Source organism: Callorhinchus milii, unplaced genomic scaffold (assembly GCF_018977255.1).
Source record: "Callorhinchus milii isolate IMCB2004 unplaced genomic scaffold, IMCB_Cmil_1.0 Scaffold18, whole genome shotgun sequence".
Classification (NCBI taxonomy): Eukaryota; Metazoa; Chordata; class Chondrichthyes; order Chimaeriformes; family Callorhinchidae; genus Callorhinchus; species Callorhinchus milii.
Window position 1 is genome coordinate 3,337,523 of NW_024704759.1, and position 25,138 is coordinate 3,362,660.

A 25,138-nucleotide genomic window follows, 5' to 3' on the forward strand; every position below is an offset into this window, starting at 1 on the left:
GGACTTTAACAAGCTGTTTCAAGAGCAAAACAGACCTCTATCATAACACCTTTCACAGGATGGAGAATGAAGCTTTTTTGAAGCGTGCGGGCACTGTGATAATCTGGGGACAAACATAAAGGCACGGCTCAAATTGGAATATATTTAGAATGTGCCTTCCTCTCGGGCTATGCTGCAATCAGTAAGTCATGCAAAAATGGGACATTGACCATATTGTCAGTGGTTAATGCTCAAGCGTCAAAGCTTTGGGTGAAGCAGTGAATTAGCACATTAATCCATTCCGCTCTGGGGCCTGTGGGAAAATCCATTTGCAGCTGATGGGATGAAAGACTTCCCTCTTCCTGCCAGAAGAGTGGACGCAATCCACAATGCATCAAACGCCCAGGTTTGAGCAAAGAGGGGAAACTGAGCTGCTCGGGCTCATGCAGAGAACGTGCTGCAAAGTTGCCTGGCTCGGAAAATTTTACCACCAGGTCTACCACAGTGAGTTGACCCAACTCCGCTCACTCCTCATCCTTGTGGCGTGCACCCATAATCTTGAGACCCAGCAGCGAGTGTATTACTGTCTGAGACAGCCGGCACCTCAACAGGTTAAACTGTTCCTCAGTTCAGTGAGGTCTCAAACCTCACTAAATGTGCACAATGGGTATTTACTGGCATCCTTTTAAATATCCATTGGTGGGCAAGCTTTCAACCTGTCTGCACCAACTCTCTGGAGCTCCATACTTTATTGCCTCCGATTCGCTCGCTCGCACGCTCACCTCATTGTCTAGATCTACCTCTTCTGATCACCTTTCCCCCTCCCGCACTCCCTTTGGCTCCCACCCCAGGTTGCAGCACTCAGCAGCACCATTGAGAGTTTTGGGGGCGTCCTCCCGACGTGAAAGACTCTGTTTAAATGTAACTCTGGGTGCATCCTTCAACCTCAAACCAGTACCTACCCCATTGGCTCTGCTGAGGGCCTGGAAGTAAATACTGTAGCTTTTGAGCGGGGACAGAGGTGGGTTCCAGTAACCGCTGTAGGTTTTGTTGTCGCCGACGGTGAACGGCTGAGTCACGGGTAGGTTGACGGGCTTCAGTTCAGCTGCGAGGTAGTGCAGCGAGTCGAGGAGAGAGGCGTTCTTGTAGCTGACGGCGATGGAAAAGCACTCGTCGGTCTCCGCTGCTCGCTTGGATTTTTGCAGGCGTTCCTCCTTCACAACCAGCTGGTAGGCACTGAGAAGGACAACAGTAAAGTAGTAGCATTAGGCGCAGGTTGGCGAGAGTGTGCGTTGGGTTAACTGCTGGAGTACCAGCTAAAGCCGCATAGCTTATCATTGATATCGCTGTCTGGCGAGCTTTCCCGCTGCTTGTCCAGCTAAGGCCACCCCTAGCCGTTTATTTTTGAGAAACAAAACAGAAAAACGCCTTTGAAATCTTTGAAATAAGACCAGAACAGGACAGGACGTGCAGTTTACGAATCTGTGATTTTATTTTTTACCTCCGTAAATCACAAGATCACAGATGAAGAAGGCTCTTCAATTCATGTGATCTCATCCTTCCAGAATACTCACCCTCCCACCACAGCATCGAGTTTCTTTTTATTATAATACATAATTAGGAGTCACAACAATAGTAATTGACAATCATCCTTGCCTTTGATTTGGTGTTTTAGCACGCTGTCGAGACGTCTCAAAGCGCTTAACAGAAATTTACTGTAAGGTTGGTTGCTGAATGAGGTAGGAGTATAGTTATATAATAAAAGATTGGATCTTATGTATTCTGTATATAAACAACGGTTTAATCTGCGTAAAAAGAGCACGTCTAGGACGTCTGCCGTTGAATTACAGCTTAATTCGTCAGCATGATGCGGATTGTGGCGTTTGTTCAAATTTCCATTATAATTTGTTCCTTAAAGCAACATAATACTGCATTGTGACCAGCAAAGTGCATCAGACATAACTGTGATCTATAACAATGAGTGTATAAAAGCTAATATGAATTCAAGACACTTTGTACTGTTCAAGTTATGCTGAGGATGTATAAGAGACAAAGAGAGAGAGAGGGAGAGAAAGTCCAGAGATAGATACCGTATTACAGAAGGTACTGGAGGGAATAATAATCAAATTCTCAGGAAGTGGTGACCTGCCTTGCGAATGTTCTTGGCCGAATGGCAAAGTGTTCCAATTTATAAGATTCAATTCAAATTGGAGCCGCCCAAATTGAATGTAAATTACATTTCTGAAATGGGGATTTGATCCACAATTTAGTCGGTGTACTTTACCAGGCAGGAACGCAAGTAATATTTGAGGAGGTAATAATAATAATAATAATCTTTGCATTTGATATAAGTGCCCTTCATGTCAGGAGGATGTCTCGAAGCGCTTCACGGGATCCACTGTGAAGTGTAGTCCCTGTGTATTTGCAGGCGAATCTGCAGTAATTTCCTCCCAACCAAGTTCCATATCCTTCTGTAGATTTTATACATCATTCCTTTCAGATGGCAATTTAGTCTTTGCAGACGTAAAGAGAGTATTTTTTGACCTAACGTATTGTAGCAGTTATTGAGGAGGGGGATGGGTTAGAGAAAGAGAAACAATCGTATCATGAAAAGTCACAATTTTCACCCCCTGTGAAGGACAGGGAACGTGTGTGAGGAAGCATTGCTAACATAACTGACTGATCCTCTTGCTCGCAGTGTGTCACTTCAGTGAATATCAGCCAACAGTCCTTATTGAAAAAAGTTCCTTCTTTTGAACGTATTTCAATCAGAAGTTCAAAGCCCACGGGCTCACCAATAAGACCAACCGAGCGGCAATCAACGGCACGGTTGAGCAGCTGCCAAAAAAAACTCTTGCTCTCATTATAATAATAATAATTATTTCATTTCTCAAAGCATCTTTCAAATTGGAAAGAAGGGCAAAGAACTTTGCAGGATGCCCCAAAAATCAAATCACATTTTAATATATTCTGTGAAGCGCTTTGAAATGTTCCAAACGACATGATGAGGTGCTATATCAAATGCAAGGATTATTATTATTATTATAAGTGTGACTGTATTTTGAAAGCAAACTTGGCAGCCAATTTGCAAGCAGTAATGTCCTACAAACAGCCACCAAGTGAATGATCAGTTTATCTGGGATGGGGTAGGAGTGGAGGGGGGAATAGGGAGGGAATATCCTTTCTCTTTTCAAATAGTACCCAATAGCCCAATCTATAAAGTCCACTGAGTGGGTTGCAGATCTTTACTTTGGAGCTCTCCTAATTAAAGATTATTAATCAGTGCTCAGAGTCTATTAAGCCAACCCAGTGGGAGTTGGAAGGGGCTGAAATGCTTCATGCTGATTGTTCCTGCCTCTGATGTAGAGTGTGGCAAAACAAGCGTCGGATTTCACTGCACAAATTGCAATGAGACGGAAAACAAATATTTCTGGCAAATTAGGGCACCTGTAAAGGTCAAATTGATTAACCGGAAAGAGAGGAGCAGTTGTCAAGTGAGAAAGCGATTGACGTGTACTACCACCAATGTAGTATACAGTATCTGCTGCTCACAAAGTGGTCTCCCCTACATTGGGGAGACCAAGTGCAGATTGGGTGATCGATTTGCCGAACGTCTCCATTCTGGCCACAGGGACAACCCTGAGCTTCCGGTAGCTGCCACTTCAACTCTCCCTCCCACTCTGACCTCTCCATCCACGGTCTCCTACGCTGTTCAAATGAAGCACGGTGCAAGCTCGAGGAACAGCACATCATCTATCTGCTAGGGACCTTACAGCCCTCGGACCTCAATATTGATTTCAACCACTTCAGACATAAGAACAGCTCCCATCTTCCCATCTTACCTTCCCCTTCCCCCACTTCTGTGAACATCACCTGAGTCCCAGAACACACCTTTTCTCTCTCTAGTCTGCCTCTGCTGCCCTCCTTTGTTTTGCATAATTTACACTATTTTAACCCATCATCCCGTCTCCCCATTTTCTCCTTGGTTTTTCTTGCCCCATCTCTGTTAGTCCTTAAAACCTCTCCCTCCCAACATCCACCAGTTCTGACGAAGGGTCATGGACCCTCAACGTTGACTCACTTTCCTTTCTCCATAGATGCTGCCTGACCTGCTGAGCATTCCCAGCGATCTCTGTTTTTGTTTCAGTTTACAGTATATTCTGTGAAACGCTTTGATACATCTCAAAGACACGATAAGGCGCTATATGAAATGCAAGGATTATTATTAATATTATTACACACTAAAGGAATAGGAGAGAGATGGGCGAGAGGGTTTGTGTGGATGTTAAACACTGGCACGGACTGGTTGGGCCGAATGGCCCGTTTCCGTGCCATACACTCTATTTAACAGGATCAACCGTGTCCAGTGTGAAGAACGGCAAATGAGAAAGAGTGAGCTAGCTACAAGTCTCTACCAGTGTCGAGGAGCTGCATTATAGCAAAGGTTACGAACATTACTGCTGGGATCGATGGCCCTGTTTTCCTTCAAAACCTCCTTTCTCGGCAGAATAATGTTCTTTTGAATAGTACGGCAGTACAATTGACTGTCCAATGTCCCTGGCGTACAAGGCTGAATTGCTGCTCGGTCTATTGTTACTGAGATTACGCGACTGACTGTGAAAATCATAGCTCGAGACCTGTAGATTGGATCTGCAGTGGAGGGGCACTGGACTCCAGCATGTCATTACATGGTGACAAAGATGTGCCATAGTTTTAAACCAATTGCTCCCACCTTGTACCAAGCCGTGAATAGTATCTGTTCGGTAATAAGAGGCAGCCAGTGACATGGTAGCGGAGCAGCTTTGCTCACCACGATCTGAGGGAAGATGGATCCACCTCCTACTTGGCATCTGAGCAGCAGATGTCTCAGGGAAGGACAGCCACCAATCTACTTGTACTATAATATAATAATAATAATAATCCTTGCTTTTGATATAGCACTTCATCACATTATCGTGACATCTCAAAGAGCTTCACAGGATGTACCGTAAATTGGATTGACTGTATTCTGTAGGCAAAAACACGGCAGCCAGTTTGTGCACAGAAATGTCCCATGAACAACTATGGAGTGAACAACCAATTTTATTTGGGGGATTGTTGGTCAGGACACTAGGAGAAACTCCTTTCTCTTTTTGAACAGTAATAGTAATAAAAATCCTTGCATTTTATATAGCTCTTTATCACATCTTCGAGACGCCTCAAAGCATTTCACAGAATACACTGTAAAGTAAATTGACTATATTTTGTGGGCAAAACGCAGGAGCCAATTGCACACAGCAGTGTCCCGCAAACAGTCGTGGATTGAAGTGATCAATTCATTCTTCTTATTTTTTTTAAGCCATTATTACCCCCGGAAAAGCCATCCGCCAATCGACTAACAACTGAGTTCCTACTTTCTGCTAGGTAAACAGAGGTAAGCGGAGTAAGGAAACCTGCCCAACGTTTGGATTCGAACCCAGGTCTCTTGAGAGGTGAGTTCTCTAACCACTGAGCTACAGGACTCCACAACAGACCCATAGTATCTTTAACGCCCACCTAAACAAGCAGATGGGACCTTTGTTTAACATCCCATCCGAAGGACTGCACCTCCAACAATGCAGCATTGCGTTGGAATGTCATCTTAGATTATGTAGCATGGGAAGGAAACGGAAGGCATATATTTGGAGGAAAGATCATTAGGCCCAGAGAGCTTATCTGTTTCTCATTGATTTCAGCCTCCCTTATGTGACTTCTCAGCATATCCTGAATACTTGCTCTCTCTGCAAACATCAGACTGCCTCTTGAACCTATTTCTCTTATTCGCTTCAATGCCTTTCCCTGATACCTTATTCTCCAAGTCTATTATCCTTCTAGTTTCAAGATGTTCTGCTTGGCTTCCCTTTCTCACTCCTAACTTCCTCAGGGATTTTTTTTAACCACCCCACTATCTGAACACTTTGTCAATAGTTTGCAACTTGTGCAGAGCTGATTTTTTAAATCCTTTTCTTAATTATAATGTAAAAATAATCCTCATATTTTTAGACGTGTCAAAACACTTCACAGGATTTACTGCAAAGTGCAGGGACTGTGTATTTTATAGGCAAATGTGACAATATTTGCGTGCAGCATTGTCCCACAAACAGCCATGAAGTGAATGATCGATTTTATCTGGAGGGATTATTGACCAGCTCACGGGGAAAAATTCCCTTCTCTTTTACGATAGTGTTGTGGGATCTTTAACGACCACCTAGACAGGCAGAGGCAGGACCTTGGTTTAACATCACATCGAAAGGACGGCACTTCTTACAGTGCAGGATTCCCCTCAGCTCTGCTTGAAACCACAACCTTCTGACTCAGAGGCTAGGATGCTACCAACTGAGCCAGGTGATAATAGTAAATGTACAAAGGTCTGGCCGACAAAAATGCATTATTCCCCATTTATTCACACAATTAACAACTTATTTGGTTTGAACTTATAATGTCATTCCAACCCCTGTAGTGTCACATCATTAACTCTTCTGACTGGCAGAGAATAACAAGTTCTTGACCACCGAGATCAGAACAAATTAATGTCATTGTGGGAGGAGGGGTGAAATTCAAACTGTTTCCTGAGTAATTGTAAGGTTGTTTGGTAGCCACTTTGTGGTGGTGACAGCTTGCACTGACAGAGTTGCACATTGCCTAGTAAGAGAGTTAATATTTAGCTGTCAGTCTTTTGCCGGAGGAATTGGCATGAAAAATAAGGTTGACTTCCGAATTTTGAATCTGAAGCAGAAATTGATTTGGTTTGGGGTGAATTCAAATCTAATCAGATATTTCAGGATCTGCAAACGTCTGACTCCAGGCGACAAGCACTGGCTGGACCAAGGCTCTCCAGTGTTGAGAGAAGATGTCTCCACATGTGTGTCATCCACATGTATGCTGATGACACACGAATCTACTTTGCCTCCTCCAGTACCAACTCCAGGTCCACCGATGTTCTATCAGCTTGTCTGGCAGACATCAGGGCCTGGATGAGTGCAGACTTCCTGCAGCTGAATGTGGACAAGACGGAAGTCATACTCCTTGGCTCCCGTCAACGTTTTCACTCCGCGGATCTGAACTCCTCAACCTCTCTGGGCTCTCCCTCATATTCACCGAACCAGTGCGCAACCTAGGCATCCGGTTTGACGTCTAGCTGTTCTTCCTCCCCCACATCCGTCCCTGACCAGGACCGCCTTCTTCCACCTCTGCCACACTGCCCGCCTCTGACCGTACCTTACCCCAAATGCAGCCGAAACCCTGGTGCATGCGTTTGTCACCTCCCGCCTGGATTACTCAAATGCACTCCTCACCGGTTTCCCCAACTCCACTATTCAAAAGATCCAGCTCATTCAAAACTCTGCCGCCCACATACTGACCCGGACCAAACTCCTTACCCACATTTCACCAGTTCTGGCCCAGGCTCCACTGGCTCCCCCTCACTGAACAGATCGACTTCAAGATCCTCACACTCGTGTTCAAATCCATTCACTCCCTGACACCTCCTACCTCTCCGACTTCCTCACTCCCCAATCCACCAGCTGGTGCCTCTGCTCAACTGGCACCGGTCTCCTGCTTGTCCCTCGCACCCTCTGCTCCACCATCAGAGAACACGCTTTCAGACACTGCACCCTGAAACGCTGGAACACTCTCCCTCAGTCCCTCCACCTTGCCCCCTCTCTCCCCCTTTTCAAGTCCCGCCTGAAAACCTTCGTCTTCGACCGTGCTTATGGTCATCTCTTCCACCCCAACCCTTGACTTGGAGTCAGGCTCCGCCACTGTTAAGCGCTCTGAGACGCTACCCTGCGTGGAGGGCGCTATAATTGCAATCTGTTGTTGTCTCCGGTGGGTTTGTGGGTTCAAGCCCCCTCGTTGGGACTTTGACCTTATTAACTCCCTTCTCTTTTCAAATAGGGTTGCGGGATCTTTAACGTCCACCTGAACAAGCAGACAGGACCTCGGTTTAACATCTCATTCAAAGGATGTTATCTTGGACAATGAAGCCCTTCCCCCACCAACCCACACCCCTTGCACTGCATTGGAAAGTGTCATCTAGACTCTGAGCGTCCAAAGTTCCTGAGCGATGTGATCTTGAAACCCACAACCTTCCAACTTTGAGGTGAGAGTGCTCACCACTAAGTTAGGCTGACAGCAATAAAGCCAAAGACAAGAAGTCTTGTGCTCTGCCTAGAAAGGCTCCTGATAGCTGGATGTGGATAAGAGAAGGGGCACTTGTACCACAGACTCTTAAATGCTCATCTCAATACATTATAGCACAGTACATTAGCCACGTGATCGCCACCTGCTAAACCGGCTGCATTTATATTCAGTTTGCATTCTGTGAACAAAGGGTTTCCTGTATCCTTTAATGATGCTCGATGCCTGCGGTCTTATTAAGTTCGAAACCAGAAACGATAATGATTTTTTCCTTGGCATTTCCTCTGCATGCCTCAGCGTTAGCAACCCCACCGAGGGGAGAGAAAGTGATCACAGTTGCTCTTCCCCTCAGCGCAGACCACCCGGGAGGATGAGCCGAGGCTGAGCTTAATTTTCCTGGGAAAGAAAAGAATCAAATTATAGAACCGCCTCGCCAGTTCAAGCACTAGAGAATCTCAGGATATCTGTAGTGTGACCTGAACATGACCCGCAGTGTACTTATGGACACGCAACAACTGTCTTGAGATGGTTCCCAGTTTGTTTACAACAATAAGCAAATCATTAATAAATCCGCAAGGACACAGGGAACAGGTAAGGTAGAGCAAGCCTTGGCAGGAGTACACAACGTCCCATTAATAATAGGCCGAACAGAGACAAAATTATTCCCAATGCTCAGGGAGTCTGTAACTATAGGGCGTGAAAGATTATAACAAAAAGAAGGAAGGTAGAGGTTAAGACATTTATTTTTACAGAAAGGGATATGAGAACACAGGCACTGCCCTAAATGGCGTTGAAGCAGATTCCACAACCATCATTAGACAACTATCTGAGAAAGGGGGAATATAATAATAATCCTTGTATTTGATACAGTGCCTTATCCTATCCTTGAGACATCTCAAAGCCCTTCACGTGATACACTATCAAGTGAATTAACTGTGTACTTTGTGGATGAAATGTCCCATCATGTCTTCAAAACATCTCAAAGCACTTCACAGGATTTATTCACAAAATACACAGTCACTATACTTTTCGGTGTATCCTGTAAAGCGCTTTGAGATGCCTTGACGATGTGAAAGGCGCTATGTTAACTGCAAGAATTATTATTATTATTATTATATCTCATCCGAAAGACTGCACTTCCGACAATGCAGGGACACCCGTACTGAAGTATCAGCCTGGACTGCGGGTTCAAAATCCCTGACGTTGGAGCTTGAACCAACTCAGCAAAGCTGATATAAGAATAACTTGTATTTATATAGCGTCCTTCACGTAGAATAATATCTTGGAGTACTGCTACTCTGGGATGCTACCCCGAGTGAAGGGCTCTATTTAAATGCAAGTTGTTGCTGTTGTTGATACCACCCAGGAAAATGGGGGTAAGAGGCAATCAGGGAAGCATTTCCCAGAAGAATGGACGATCAGAAATTAGTGTAACTGTTCTCAGTGCTGCACAGATTCCAGCAGAATGGAAACTGGTAGAGACGATGTGGAGAGAACAACATTGGATTAAGAGAATAATTTTAACACAAGGGCCACGCACAAATTGCTAAGCACAGGTAAGGACTTGAAGTACAAAATAATACCTGCACTGAAGAAGAGCAAAACTGACTCGGGCAATTATAGACCCATTGGGGGTAACATCAAAAACATGGCAAATAATGGGATGCATTCTAAGGGAACGCAAAAAGAGTAGCTATGATACAATAACTTAATAAAAAAATACCAGCACGGATTTAGAAGAGGAAGATCAATGACTGACAAACCGCCTTTACCTCTTTGAGGAAATTACAGACAAAGGAGCTAATGGAACTCCCTGTGATGTGGTTTGTTTCGTCTTTCACAGAGCTTCAGACAAAGTTCCACACAAAAGGCTCTAATTAAACTAAGAGCTGCAGGAATCCGAAGTAAGACATGGGACTGAATAAGAAAGCAGTTAAACAATAGGAAACAGAGAGGGGTGGTGGGGGGGTTGGGGGGGGGGAGGGTTGTTTCAGTCCCACACAGGTTGGGAATGTAGGCTCTTTAATGGGCCTCCTCTACATAATGGTCTGAATTTGCTAGTTGGGGCAGATGGATTGTAGTCTGAAATTTGCTACCAGCGCAAAGCACAAGTCAGTAGGAGATGCAGAGAAATATGCAGATATTAAGCTTTACATGGGACGGATGCCATTGGGCACTGATAAACAGAGGGGATGATTATCACATAGAGGGACACAGAACATCACTGCACAGTAACAGGCCATTCGGGTCAACTGGTCCATGTTTGTGTTAATATTCAACATCAACTTCCAACCCTACATAGAGCACTCGACTCGCAATCGAGAGGACCCGGGTTTGATGCCCACCGGGGCAAAACTTTAGGGCAAGTTTCCTTATTTCACATGCCTCTGTTTTTCCTAGCAGTAAGTAGGAACCTGGTTGGTTGGTCGATTAGCAGATCACTTTCTGGGAGTAATAATCCCTCCAAAAAAAATGTGGTCACTCAATCCACGAATGTTTGTGGTACATTTCTGTGCACAACTGGCTGCCACGTTTGGTTCACAAAATACAGTCAGTTCATTTTACAATATATTCTGTGAAGTGCTTTGAGAGGCTCACCGACATGATAAGGTCCTATATCAAGTGCAAGGATGATTATTATTCGGTTGTGTATAGATAATTGTATTTCAAGCTTGGTAGGGACCAAACGATGAAAAGTTTTCATTCATAAATACAGATCCGGGCAACTGATATCACATATAAAACCAGTACAGATTCATATTAATACTGATGGATTTTGATAATGCTCAGTGTCTCACCTGTTTCTTTAGGCAGTTAGTTCTTCAATTTTTTTAGAGAAAAAAAATGGTACCGGAAGCAAGCTCTGATCATTCATTTCATTTTGTTGATATTTCATTATGGGCTTTTTAAAAATTCCATTTCAGCTCCGTAAATAGATCATTTCCGAGGATAACGCAGGTGTGGAATGCACAAGGCATTAAAGGGAAATTGTCTGTGTGTTGGGGCTGATTGTTTCACGCACGTAAATCCCCAGAGAACTCTCACTGGGAGAGGCTGAACTGAATGTCCCATAGAAGACAGGAGCGGGCTTATGCGGAAAAGGCAAAACAACATGATTTATGGTCTCACTGTTAGCTGGAGGTGAGACCTGTAACACCATCCTGAAGATTTAATTACAAGTCTTCTGGTCTGTACCTCAGTCTATAACGACTTACGTGCTTTTGTATTCTTTACTGCACTGGTTAAAATTCCGAGGCTTTGCTCTTGTTAACATACCTTCAATACAATCTCACCAGTGAGCTGCAGAACCCCATTTCACTATTCATTGGATCTGGCTGTCGAGGGAATCAATGGAGATGCTTTTGGTTTTGTCTTTGGGACCAGTCATTTGAACCCACAATAGTCACTTCGCATTATCCTACATTGTGTCTCGGTCGGCCGTGTGTCTGAGACATGTGGAAACCCATCATCATGCTTAAGAGGATATAAACCTGGCTGAAAGTCCTATATATGTATTGCCACTTACATGCGGAAATTTCCCTGTGTCTGTGATGGATAAGCACTCTCTCTCCCTGGAGGAATGGACCCCACTTACCTAATTCCAGAAAGCGTTAGGGAAAGTTTGACATTAGGCGAGGCTTGGGAAACCCCGGAGTGTGCGTTGGGGAAATTGCTGGAGTTTGCGGGGATCCTTAATGCCCACTGTAACAGCCGCAGCCAGGACCTTGGTTTAACACTGTACTAATTTGATGCTCTATGGGCCTTCAGCAATCTGTGGCCATGTCTTTTTGAATGTTCAAATCCATTGTCCAGACCGCAGAGATTCCAAATCCTTGCAAGGTCAGATCCTATAAATCTTTTCTTTATCACTTCTAAACAAAGCTGGTTTCGGCTTTATGTTCTTCAAAGAAAGAAAACCTTCTGCTTTATTCACTCAAGGTCAGAATTCTCCAAACCCCAGGATGACTTTGAAGGAGACTTTCGACTTCAACAATTGGTGACGAGATTTCATTCGCCACCTCTCTCAGTGTGGCGGGGATCTTATTTAAACAGTGATGTGGAAAAATATCGCCACCACTCTGTAGCAAATGGTCAGCTTGGCTCACTTCATAGCAATCTCGCCTGTGAGTCAGAAGTCTGCAGGTTGAAGCCACACACTGGGGGCTTTGGGCTCACAGTCCAGGCTGATGCTCCAGTGCAGTGTTGGGGGAAGTGCTAAATTGTTGGAAGTCTTCAGCTTCACAAGATCAATTCGGATAAATAATAATAATCATCCCTGCATTTGATATAGCTCCTTTTCACGTCTTCAAGACGTTTCAAAGCGCTTCACAGGATATACTGTAAGGTGAATTAAGAAGGCCTTTCAGCCTATTTGTTCTGATCCTTCCAGAATACCCGCCCAGCCAGGCTCCTCCATCATGGACTCAGAACCTACCCCTCTGCCCTTCACTGTTGCTCACTGCATTTAAAGATGCAGGAGGTATAAAGATGCCCTTGATCTATTGTTGGGTGAACCAGTCTCAAGTGCAGAACACCTGAGAGATAATTAGGCTGGAATGTTGTTATGGAAAGTAGTGAAGCTGATACATTTGGTGGCTTTGCGGAAACCTTTTTGCATCATTTGAAGGATTGCAAGCTCACAGCTTGAAGCCTATACCTCTGTGCCAAGCAGAACAGCATTACATTTCTGAAGACGCCTCCATGTTTATTCTCCTTAGCGAAAACAAGAGACATACATCCCTTGGTCTCTTTACAAATCAGGTCAGCAAACTCAGGTGGAAGGACGGCAAGCAATCCCGAACACAATTTATTTTGGACGTGAATGAGATGCCTCCTTGAAACCTTGATGTTGGCCGTGTAGTAGGTATATATATATATATGTTAATACCTCAGGTGGATCAGATTAGATTAGGCTTTGCTGACACAAAGGACACTTCCTCTCAAATGCCCTCCGAGCAAATCTACAAATCATATGTTGAAAAAATGCACTGGAATGGTTTTCGACATTGGCTCCTTGCCATCCGTGTTCAAATGTCTTGTACTGCCCCAGGCCTTGGGTTTAGTAAATTCACCGTCCAATTAATGGTCCACGTGACCCTGTACGATATCCAGTTTTCCTCCTGCAACTTAAATAGTGCTTTTATTGTTCCTTGCCTGTGCTATAGCCAAGAAATGATACTCATGCCACTAAGGCCGCTTGTATTCTCAGGTCTCCAAGATTTAGCCTTTCTCTTTAGTGCGAGCGCTATTTGTGGCGACACAATGTGCATTTAGTCTCACTGCCAACAGCCTTTGTGTTTTCACTTCCTCAGCAGCGCCCAATGGATTTGGATGAGACCACAAATCTGGTCAAATCGGATTCAGCACTAATAGCCCGAAAAGCAATTAAACAATCCTGTTTGTACACTCCTCCCCCAAAAAAGTATTAGATTCACAGCTATATTGTCACAATCATTTGGGTACACACCCCCCAGATGTTACACTGAAGCTATATAGTGCTCCTGTCAGACCACACTATGTTCTGAGAGTACAACAATAATACCAAGTTACACTTATATAGTGCCTTTCATGTCAGGAGGACATCCCTGTGTTCTGGTCACCGTGATATAAGGCTACCTATGTGTTGGAGTGGGTGCAGAGGAGAGCCACTAGGATGATTCCCAGTGTGAGGGGAAGGAGTTCTGAGCAACGGATGGACAAGCTGGACCTCTTCAAAGGAGAGGTCTCAGAGTTGAATAACATTTTAAATGGGATTAAAAATGGAAACATGAAAGAGCACTATATGATGCACCAGGACAGTAGAACAAGAGGACATGGGTTTAGAGTTGCAAAGGGCAATTTCAGGACAGACCCCAGGAAGTATTTCTGTACCTAGAGGGTAATTAACAACTGGAACAGGGTCGCCGAGAAGGGTGGTTGAGGCCAGGCTCCTGAGTCTCATTTGAAGAACAACTTGGTACAAGACATGATGGCAAGACGGGCAAGGATGGAATCAGATGGCCCAAAGAGCCTTCTTCATCTGAACCTCTCGTGATCTGGTGAGATAGATAAGCTAGTGTAGTTTTAGGACCCAGGATACAGGGCACGGTTTTATTTAAATGGAATGATTGATTCATGCTAAGAATGCAAGAGCACCTTTCAATGATAAATCCAGTGCTATGCTTTCATGGGCAGGTAGCGAATTATTAACTGATACGAAGTCTGAAGCAGCCCATTCTGTTGGAGCCACTCATGCGTTGCACAGGCCCCAATCCGTTAATTATCGGGGACTCTTAAGGAATATTATTATCTTAATGTTGAGATACACAGGATAAGTTTCATTCATCCTGTTCAGTGGAATCCAACCCATCTGTGAGAGCAGCCAGAGGGAACGCAATACTAACTATGAAGATCCTCAAAGGGCTGATGAACTAATTGTTGCCAGATTTCCTGCTTCACTGAAACGACACTTGAACAATTACCGACGGCTGCTTTTAACACTGAACACATTTATTACATTCTAACTGTTATTTATCCTGCCACGATAGGGCCCTGAGCAAATCCAATAAAAAAATTCACCTTCGCTTTCGTCAACACAAAGATAACAGTTTTGCATTTACCCAAAGCCTTTCATAGAATTATAGAATTATACAGCACAAAAGGAGGCCATTCGGCCCATCGTGTCTGTGTATGTCGGGAGGATGTCTCAAAGAGCTTCACGCAGTTGACTGGGAATTCAAGTTGAGGGTTGGGGGAGCTAAGGAGGGTGGTGGGAGGGAAGGGGAGGGGGAAAGGTGATTGAAAGCATGGTTGAAAAGAAAAGTGTTAAGGCAAGCTTTAAAGATGGTGAAAGAGAGAGGGTGAGAGAGGGAGAGTGGGGGCAAAGCGGAGGGACTCTGGGGTGGAGTTCCAGAGAGCGGGGGCAGAATGGGTGAAAGCCATCTGCGAGAGCTCGTTTTCGGGACAAAGCGAGATTAATTCAGTCATTAGAACATGACGTTAAAAGCAACAACATATACTGAGAAATGAATCAGCTGTGTATTTTGTGGGTGAAACAATGGGTTTGAATACAACCTAAAAGCGGTACATTTTACTAAGGCCGTTGGAGTTGACAGTCCAACGCAGATGAAACTTTTAACAGTGACTCAAGTCACAGGGCATGGCATTACCTGAAAAGTATCTGGCAAAGAAAATAACCGAAATGTATTCTTAATCCATCATTCACATACCGAAACTGATAGATGTTCTGCTAAGTGGATTAGCACAAATTGAAATGGATCAGTTGTTTTTTGCAAGCATCTATCTATCTAGATTACTGACAGGAAGTTCATTTGTGGGCATGTAGTGTGATTCTTTTTCTCTCAAAATTGAATTTTACTTTCATTCTCGATATGAAGCATTTATGGATTTTGTGACTCAAAAACTGAAGAGACAAATTCACAAAGCCTGACCCATTTCTTGTCTAGCATCATCCACCTCGGATCTGAATAACAAAACTATTTAGAATAAAAAATAATAATCCTTGCATTTGATACATCACCTTATTACGTCGTCCAGACATCTCAGGGCGCTTCACGGCATATACTGTAAAGTGATGTGATTGACGAAACGAAGCAGTGAATTTACCTACAACAGTGTCCTACAAACCAGCCATGGAGTGAGTGACCGATTTTATCTGGGGGATTCTTGGCCAGGACACCGGGAGAGAGAAACTCGTGCCTCTTTTGTCGCCATTTTCTCACTTGCTCAGTATCCCTTGTGTGGGCTGAAGGTGGAATTTTGCAAGACAGTAGACTTGCGGAATCCTTCTCTAAACTCAAAGGTAAAGTTGGTCCAGAATTCAAAGTGCATGGGGAAATAGTAGGGTGCATTTTCTGGAAGGATGAGATCAAATGAGCCTGATCTTGTGACTACGTTACTGGTCTTCTTTCCTCAACTGTGAACATAATACAATAAAAATAATCCTTATATAATGCCTTATCTTCAAGACGTCTCAAAGTGCTTCACAGAATATACTCTAAAGTGAACTGACTGAATGTTTTGTGGGCGAAATGCGGCAGCCAATTACACACAGTGGTTGTCCCACAAGCAGTCGTGGATTGAATGAGCAGCAGTCTGCTATGTTTCAAATGTTGCTACTGCCTATTCAACAATAAAACCGCAATCCTAATCCTCGCATCTGCCAGAGTGTCTTTCGCCTGAGGAGGACTGCTCAAAGCGCTTGAAGGGATTTAATGTAAAGTACAGAGGCTGTGTTATTCCTCGGAGAAAACACAGCAGCTACAATGAAAAAATTAACCATTCCCTTATTTCTATCGTACTAAACATGGATTTTTAATATTTTTTTACTTTATTGGAAATACATTCAGAGACCTATGAAGAGAGAGCATGCGAGAGAGAGCGAGAGAGTCAGATAGAGACAGAGAGAGGGAGCGCGAGAGAGAGAGAAATAAAACACCCAAGTGATAGCATAAGAATATGAAAATCATAGCTGAAGGTCAGACTGTGATGGTACACTTTGTTTTTGCCTTTCTACTTCACCCATTGAACAATCTGCGAGCCTCGTGTAAGCCTTAAGTAGACAGATTTCATCTACACAGTCCCTCTTGATGTCAGGTCATTTTCTTTCCCGTTTCATTTCCATATTTTTTTGCAGTGCAGGCTGGATCATCAGCTCAGGAGCAATCAGGGAGATATTTACCATCGCTAGAGAGAGAGCGAGAGAGAGAGAGAGAGGGAGAGAGAGACTCCCAGAGCACCCCGAAAGAAGCAGAATATTTCATTTAAATGTCATTACTATTTGCTGGGTCATTGTCAAAATCTTGCGTCAACTCGCGAGACGAGAAAAGCTACACTTTATTGGTCATTTAAGCCCATGTCACTCACTGATGCCCGGGATCAATTAATCTTTCTCCTTCTAGACGTGCAATTTACAGGGAGGGAAACAGATTACTCCGAATTTTCTTTTTTTTTTCCTCCTCGATTTTCATTCCAGCAAATGTGCTGAAACTCAAGAATCTCTTTGCCTTAAAAACTGCGGACAAAAAAAAACCAAAGCGTAGATCTGCAATCAGACTTAAATGGAATGTTAAAAGGACAAAGAAACTGCTCTTCTGTTGGGGCAGCAGAACACACACTGTGCAAAGAGTTGTTATGCGCAGATTAGCTGTTGCGTTTGCTTGCAGTCACTACACTTCAGTACAGTAAATCCTGTGAAAGAAGTGCTTTGAGGCATTTCAATGGCGTGATAAGGCGCTGCATCAATTGCAAGGTTTAGGAAAACGTCTGGTTTTTCCTCATCAAATGAAGCAATGACAATAGGGTAGAGAGTTGAGAGTTAGAACAAAGATGACGCAGTTTAGAGTCTTGCCAAAAATTGTGTATAGTAATTTCACCAAATACTTGATAACAGTTGTACAGGATTCATACTTGGATTGTGTCATTTCCTTACTGTGAGGAATAAGATGGCAATCGCTCAGCCTGAAAGGAAGAAATCAATTACCAAGTTTAAAGGACAAAGTGCCGGTCTCGATGCACCCCAATCTAGGCTAACGCTCCAATGTAGTGCCGGGGGTGGTAGGGAGTGGGGGAAGGGAGCGCTGCATCGTTGGAGGTGACACCTTTTGAATGAGATGTTAAACTGAGTTTCCGTCTGCCTGTTCAGGTGGGTCTTAAAGATCCCATGGCTCGAAAGGAATAGTGAGTTTCCCAGTGTCCTAGCCCAAAATCCCCCAAATAAAATTGATTCTTCACTTCATGGCTGTTTGTAGGACATCACAGTGTGATGTTCTGTCAGCTTGTCTGTCGGACAACAGGAGCTGGATGAGTGCAAATTGCCTGCAGTTAAACATCAACAAGACAGAAGCCATGCTCTTTGGCTTCAGGTTCGATCCCCAGTTATCCTTCCTCCCCCACATCCGGTCCCTGACCAGCACCGCTTCCTTCCACCTCCGCCACATTGCCTGTCTCCGACAATACCTCACCCCAAAAGCTGCCGAAACCCTTGTCCATGCTTTTGTCACCTCTCGGCTGGACTACTCTAGCACCATCCTCGCTGGTCTCCCCTCCTCCACTATTCACTAAATCCAGCTCATTCAAAAATACGTTGCCCGCATTCTCACCCGCATCAAACTCCGTACCCCGATTACCCCAGTCCTTCCCAAACTCCACTGGCTCCCTGTCACAGAGCGGATCAACTTCAAGATCCTCACTCTAGAGTTTAAATCCTTCCACTCCTTGGCAACCCCCTATCTCTCTAACCTCCTCTATCCTCACAGCAGTACCTGCTGCCTCCGTTCTACTGGGTCTGGTCTCCTCCGCGTCCTCCAAATCCTCCGCTCCACCATCAGTGGCCATGCCTTCAGCCACTTTATCTCGAAACGTTGGAATTCCCTCCCTCAACCCCTTCACCTTGGCCCCTCCTTCCTCATCTTCAGGTTGCGTCTGAAAGACTTTCCTCTTCGATCGCACCTAAGGTCACCTTCCTCCTCCCCCTGGCTCGGCCTCGGGCTCCGCCATTGTTAAGCGCTCTGAGACGTCGCCTGGCGTGGAGGGCGCTCTACAAACGCAAGTTGTTGTTGTATGCAAATTGGTTGCTGTGATCGCCTACAAAGTACACAGTCACTACAATTGACAGTAAATTCCATGACTCGCTTTGAGATGCCATGATTTTTTGGGGGGCCAGCCGGGTGTCTGACACATGCGGCTTTTTGTGGCTTTAAGTGCCATCAGGCCGCTCAATGCCACTTAACTGGTGCAATATTTGAAACGGTCAGCAAAGCTTAACGCTACACCAGCTTTTTGCACCATCTGTCATTTCAATTCAATTGATGAGCAACGATTTGGCAAAAATTCTACTCTGACATAATAAATATCCATAACAGATGTTAATGGCACTAAAAGCCACATAAAAAGTTGCTGTGACTGAATTATATGCCAACAACAGTGGCCAATAGGCCCCAGGAGGGTAGAAATATAAGCAGCTTTCTTAACGTCAAAGAGAAAATAATTGTCAGCGCTTAAGTGACAATTGTAGAAAATTAATGGCGTAGGTTTGTGAAAAGACAACATGTTACCCAAATACAACGGCAATGGTAACCCAATGTCAGAAAAGGTGTGCAAACAAATTGCTGAATCACACTTTTCTTGTGTAATTCAACTTTTTTCTTCAAGCAAACACTAAATAAACGAATAAGGAGCTTTTGCAGACTGTAAATTAAACAGTCACGTGGCAGCGTCTTAAAATGTACCTATTTGAAGATGTTTTCGGTCGTGATAATAATCATCCTTGCATTTGGTATAGCGCCTTATGTCACCGTTGAGACGGCTCACAGCGCTTTACAGGTTATATTGTAAAGTGGATTCACTGTGTATTTTGTGGGGGAAAATACCACCAATCGATTCCACCCCCAGCTCGGGTGCCCAGCCAGCTGCGTGAAGCGCTTTTGAGACGTCCTTCCAACGTGTTAAGAGCTGTGCAAAAATAAATTGTCCTGTCTTGTATCACCTCAAGAGATCGTTGGGAACAAGTGCGTTGTACACAGCCAAGCTTGCTGCTGTTTCCTATCCACCGATGAACTAACAAAGAAACAGTTGTTGCGATAGCATCCCAGGCATGGCGTCGAAATAACCACCCCGGGATTAGGAAAGTGCAGCCTGGGAATCCTAAAAATCCCTCTGTTTGTACATCTAAACTCACGGTGAAACCCATAAACCTCTGACTCAGAGGCAAGAGTGCTACCAACTGAGTCAGGCTCACATCAGCTGTGAGGAACAAAAGGACCTGCCATGCAAAGTAATGATTGCTCACCACATAAACTTACATGTGCACATTGGATCCACTAATGTTTTGATGCCTTTTCCATGCCTCTGCCATTAACTCAGATTTGAGAAGATGCCCGTAACTCACTGAAAACGGTGCAAAAGTCAGCTCGATATCTAACAGCAGCATATATGTGCAGTAAACCCGAGTCCACACCAAGAAGATGGGTCACCAATTCTGGTTATAAAATAGGAAATATTGTGACAGACTGCTCGCAATTTTTAGCAGTGCTGTAAACCATAGCACAATATCAAGCGACTTACAGAGCATTATCCTCATGTCAAATTTAAGGCTTTTTTTGTGGCCCTGGGTTGATGCACGATGAACGGCCAAACAAACAAAAAAAAACCTCAGCTCAACTCCAACAAGAGCTTCTGACTAAAGCCATAACAGGAATCCACGTGAATTCATGCCTTCTCAGGAAAACACCAGACCCCATTTATGCTTTGACTTAAGGTTGACGTTTCTTGGAAATCGCGGTTGAACAACAATGGAAACCCAGGAGAGATAGGGACAAGGGGCCTTGAGTTTGTTCCAACATTGATTAGATCATCTTTTATTTCCCTGCCTTTTCCTATATCTCTTATTATCCTTATTTACCGAGTATCCATCCATTTCTCTTTCAAACATTCTTATCGATCCTGTCTGCACCAGCCTCTTAGGACAGTAACAGTGATTTCCACTGTCTCACAGGTTGTGGGAAGAAATTGTTCATGATGTCATTTCAAAACGATTTTGCTGTAATTTTATGATAGACACAATGCCCCACTGTCGTCGGCTACCTTTTCCTTAATTTTTATTTATTTGCTATTTCATTTATTGGATTAAAATAAATAAAATAACAACTTATTAAAATGAATAAGTTTTACTAAATAAATACGTTACACTTTTATCGGGTAATTTATCTGCAAAATCCGTCATAGATTATTAGTTGAAATCCGTTAATCGTACATTTACGCCTTCCCGTTTTTAGACTCACCAACAAATTGAAACTGAATATTAAAGTCCAGCCTTATCGAAGCCTTTCATAATCTTAAAGCCCTCTATCAGGTCCCCTCTCGATCGTCTCAATTGCAGAGAGAAACCTGACCAATCGTTCTTGGTAGATGTTTCCCCTCATGCCTGATAACATCCACACTAATCTACAAACCCAAAGACCTTGAATGCCAAACCAGCTTAAAGATGAATCCTGATGCATTTCCATGTTCTGGGAATTTGCCTCTTCGGTTCACAAGAGACAAATACGTTCGCAATTAAGACAACTAAATGTGGAATGAAATTTTTCGCAGTTGTAGGTATTCCCGTTGATATTTTGAGCTATGATTATTTTCAAAGATGATGTTTTTTTCCTACCTGATTGGGGCTCCTCTGGACTGAGCTGGCTTCAGCAGTACCGTGATGGTCGTGTCCGTCTCATTCAATGGAGCTTCTGTATTGTAACCCGGCATTGAGGGAGCTACACAGAGGGAAAGTAACATTAATTATCAACAAACAGTGGCGAGGGGGTAGGTTAGCACAAATTCAATTGTTTCACTCCCCCAGCACTGCACTGGAGTGTCAGGCTAGACCATGTGAGTTCAAAGTCCCATGTGAGGCTTGCACTGATTGAGACAGGCTGACGCAGAAGAGAACAGCAAGGAGGAGAAGTTGCGGGTTGAAAAGAGAGATGTGCATGAAGAAAGAAAGCCCTTCAAAGCATTGGTTCTCATGCTTTCACAATCCCCATCCTATTGTATTCTCATTGCAGTATTAAACTCTTTGGTAGTAGTTCAGCATCCTGACCTCAACCACCCTGCCTAGTAATCACACTCCAGTAGTTAATTACCCTGAATGGATAGAAGTATTTCCCGGTGTCTGTCCTCAGATTGCCCTTCACACCCCCGGGTCTGTGCTCTCTACTCTCGCTCCCTTGACATGTTTGGAAGCACGACTCTCGGCTTACTTTCTCTTTTCAATTTAGCCAGCGCCTTATGTACCTCTAGAAAAGTCCTCTCCAAGACATCTCATTTCAGGGCTACAGAGCCCTATCTTATCAAGAACCGCAATACATAAACCATAACTCACCCACGCAATATCAGATGCTTGCTTTCAATATATTAATTGTGTGGCTTACTCTGTAAAGTCCAAAAGTACTTTGGGACTATTTATCAGTTGATAAAGAATGAATCTGTTTTGTCAGGCCCAAGGTTAAAGTGGCCAATGTAGTACAAAAACAAAGTCGTGCCTTGCTGCTATTATTCAAGCCTTTCAACAGCTCTCTGCTACCTTTAAGTGACGATTAAACATTTGAGAGAATGTAATATCAGTTCAATTAAAGCAATCCGGGCAGTGTTCTCACTTCTCCCCTAATGATTCAATTAGCCATTGACAGCTCATAAACTTTGGATAAGATGCTTCCCTAAAGTGTAAGACACGTTAGCGCTTGATGGAAATGAGTGCCAAATTGAATTTGTAACTCATTGTAACTTCAATTGGACTCTTTTCAATTTATTCAACCCAAGTTGTTCCACTTCTGGGCTAAAATCACCTCTTTGTGGTAACATGCAACTGCGTTTAAGAGAAAACTCGATGTTTACGGATGGATTTGGAGTCCTGTAGCTCGGTGGTTAGAGCACTAGCCTCGCAAACAAGAGCCCTGGATTTGATTCCCGGCAGGGTGAAACCTTGGGCAAGTTTCCTTACTTTACACGCTTGATATTAATCCCTCAAGAAAAAAAAGCAATAACAATTTGGTCACTCAATTCACGACTGTTTGTGGGACGCTGCTGTGCGCAATTGGCTGCCGCGTTTTGCCCACAAATATACAGTCAATTCACTTTACAGTCTATTCTGTGAGACGCTTTGAGACATCTAGAAAATGTGAAAAGCACTATATCAAATGCAAGTATTATTATTATTATTACACATGAGCGAAGGGAATAAACGGGTGTGGGGAGCCTGGGAGGGGAGATTAGGATGGGTGGGGCTTGAGTGGACTGTAATCACTGGCCGTATATCCTAGTTAGGCCGTGTGTCCTGCTTAGATTCTGTAGGTTCTATGTAAGTTTTTGTTGGTCACAAGATCAGTTTGGGTGAGAAGACTCTTTGGCCCATTTGAATTTAAATGTTCCCATTTGGACATCTGACTATCCAGTGCCTTGGGACGTCCTCTCAATGTGAAACGCGCTATACAAATGTAATTTTGTTGCTGTTGTTGTTCTCATCCTTCCAGCATCCTCCCATCACAGCATCAATATTGAATGCAACAATGATTATTTATTATCAAATATACATCTGACTATACAAGGCGGATATCTGACTGGGATCTTTCCAAGTCCTGCGTAAAGTGTGTGTGTGGGGGGTGGTGGGAGATCTTCACATTAATTGGTGATTGATTTTTCACTTTTTCCCTTGATCACTCAAAAACCTGGAACATTTGTCCTTTCTAAAGCTGAGCAAACCTAAGTAATTGATGCACTAACTTTCATTAAGCAACAAACCCAAATTGAGCCCAGGACAAGTAATAAAAGCTTGATGTTGATTAGCAAGGAGCAGAGTGACACAAATTGTCTTGGCCTCAATTTTGTCCAAACAGATGAATCCGCACAAAAAGAAAAAACACAACAACCTCCACATTCAATTAATTTCATCGTGAAAACAATCAATCTTTTCCAGTTAGTTGAACTTTATTTCTTAACCCTGCCATTGGTATCCAGTGCCTTGCAATAATTAAATAAATGATTCTCTGCGTGTCATGTACTCATCAACTCCCACCCTGTATCACCATTTATCATTGCCATTGAATATCATACGCTGCAACTAACAGCAACTGGCATGAGGGGCGAGAAAGAGAAAGATTCAATCATGAAGAACCTTCACGGTGTCACAAAAGACATTACTAGTGTGACATGAGCCATACTTTCTATGGGCAACAACAACAGATTACATTTGTATAGGGTCTTTCACGTCGGGAGGACATGGTTGAAGAGGAGAGTCTTGAGACACATGCCATTCAACACTTGAACAGGTTTTGCTCAAAGACTGGCCTTACCCATAGCAATGTTGTAATGTCCTCAAGCAATACAGAATTGATGGAAATTAAACACCAATTTTTTTTTCTGTCTAAATTTGCAATTGTGACCAATGAGTCAGAAATGGGTGACTTTCTTTCCTTCTCGGGTTGTTAGGATTAAATGTGACTTAAGGTGGGCACCAGGGAACCATTGTTCATAGCTAACACTGCCTAGCTTGCCATTGAGAGCATTGTCTGGCAAGTTTCCCTACATGTCTAGCTAGGACCACCCTATCCATTAGGGCTTTGGCTTGCCGGGTTAACAGGAGATGATTGAGAAGAATCGCTGCTCCCAGTAAGCTCTTCGGCTTGATGGGGATAAATAGCTTCTTCTTGTGCTGTCGGCTGTATTTTTGGCTGATCACTCGCTTGTTCTTTAATGCATGCTAAAGATTCCCACAATAATATATTGTGTCCAGATGGAAATGAATCGTTCCCTTTTTCAAGAAGGGATCATATATACAACAGAATTCACTGAGTAATAAATGTATATCCCAATGCCGGAGCCTGGTTGTGCACTGTTCTACAAGTGGAGTGCTGTAGCGCAGTGGTTAGAGTACTCGCCTCGCAAACGAGGGGACTAGGGCTCGATTCCCGGCAGGGCAAAACGTTAGGCAAGTTTCCTTACTCCACAAACCTCTGTTTAACCTAGCAGTAAATAGGATCCCTGTTGTTAGTCGATTGGTGGATTGCTTTCCGGGAGTAATAATCCCTTTAAAATAATGATTTGGTCACTGCACGACTATTTGTGGGACACTGCTGTTCGCAATTGTCTGACGTGTTTTGTCCACAAAATACACACTTTACAGTACATTCTGTGAAGCGCTTTGAGGCATCTCAATGACGTGATAAGGCTATATCAAATGCAAGGATTATTATTATTATTATTGTTAAATCTGAACCTGAGAGACTCACATTGAATAGACAAATAGACATATGCTTGTAGCAGGTCCCCTAGTTATTCTCTCCTTGTTAAGGAATTACAGCTCTTCCAGGATTTAAACTAGTCCTGCCGAGACAGAAGGAATCACTTCGCACTTGACGTTTCAAAGTTTGGCTTTTATGGAGACTCCGGATAATTAGTTGTCTGGATGGGAATATGCCTCTTCAGCCCTCGCAGACTCAGGCAATTGCCACAACTGACAGGCAGG

The 25,138-nt window shown here is 43.7% G+C and overlaps 1 protein-coding gene across 2 annotated transcripts in view; it reads right to left on the reverse strand.

The window, feature by feature from the left end:
* The window catches only part of ptprt (protein tyrosine phosphatase receptor type T), a 313,345-nt gene that overhangs the window by 75,545 nt on the left and 212,662 nt on the right, over positions 1-25,138 (reverse strand). For both annotated transcript variants that reach the window (XM_007884878.2, XM_042341838.1), the window contains 2 exons: positions 21,290-21,392; positions 942-1,215 (listed from right to left, as the gene is read on the reverse strand). In XM_007884878.2, coding sequence (XP_007883069.2) covers positions 942-1,215; positions 21,290-21,392 — 377 coding nt within the window. The remainder of the gene's footprint in view (positions 1-941; positions 1,216-21,289; positions 21,393-25,138) is intronic.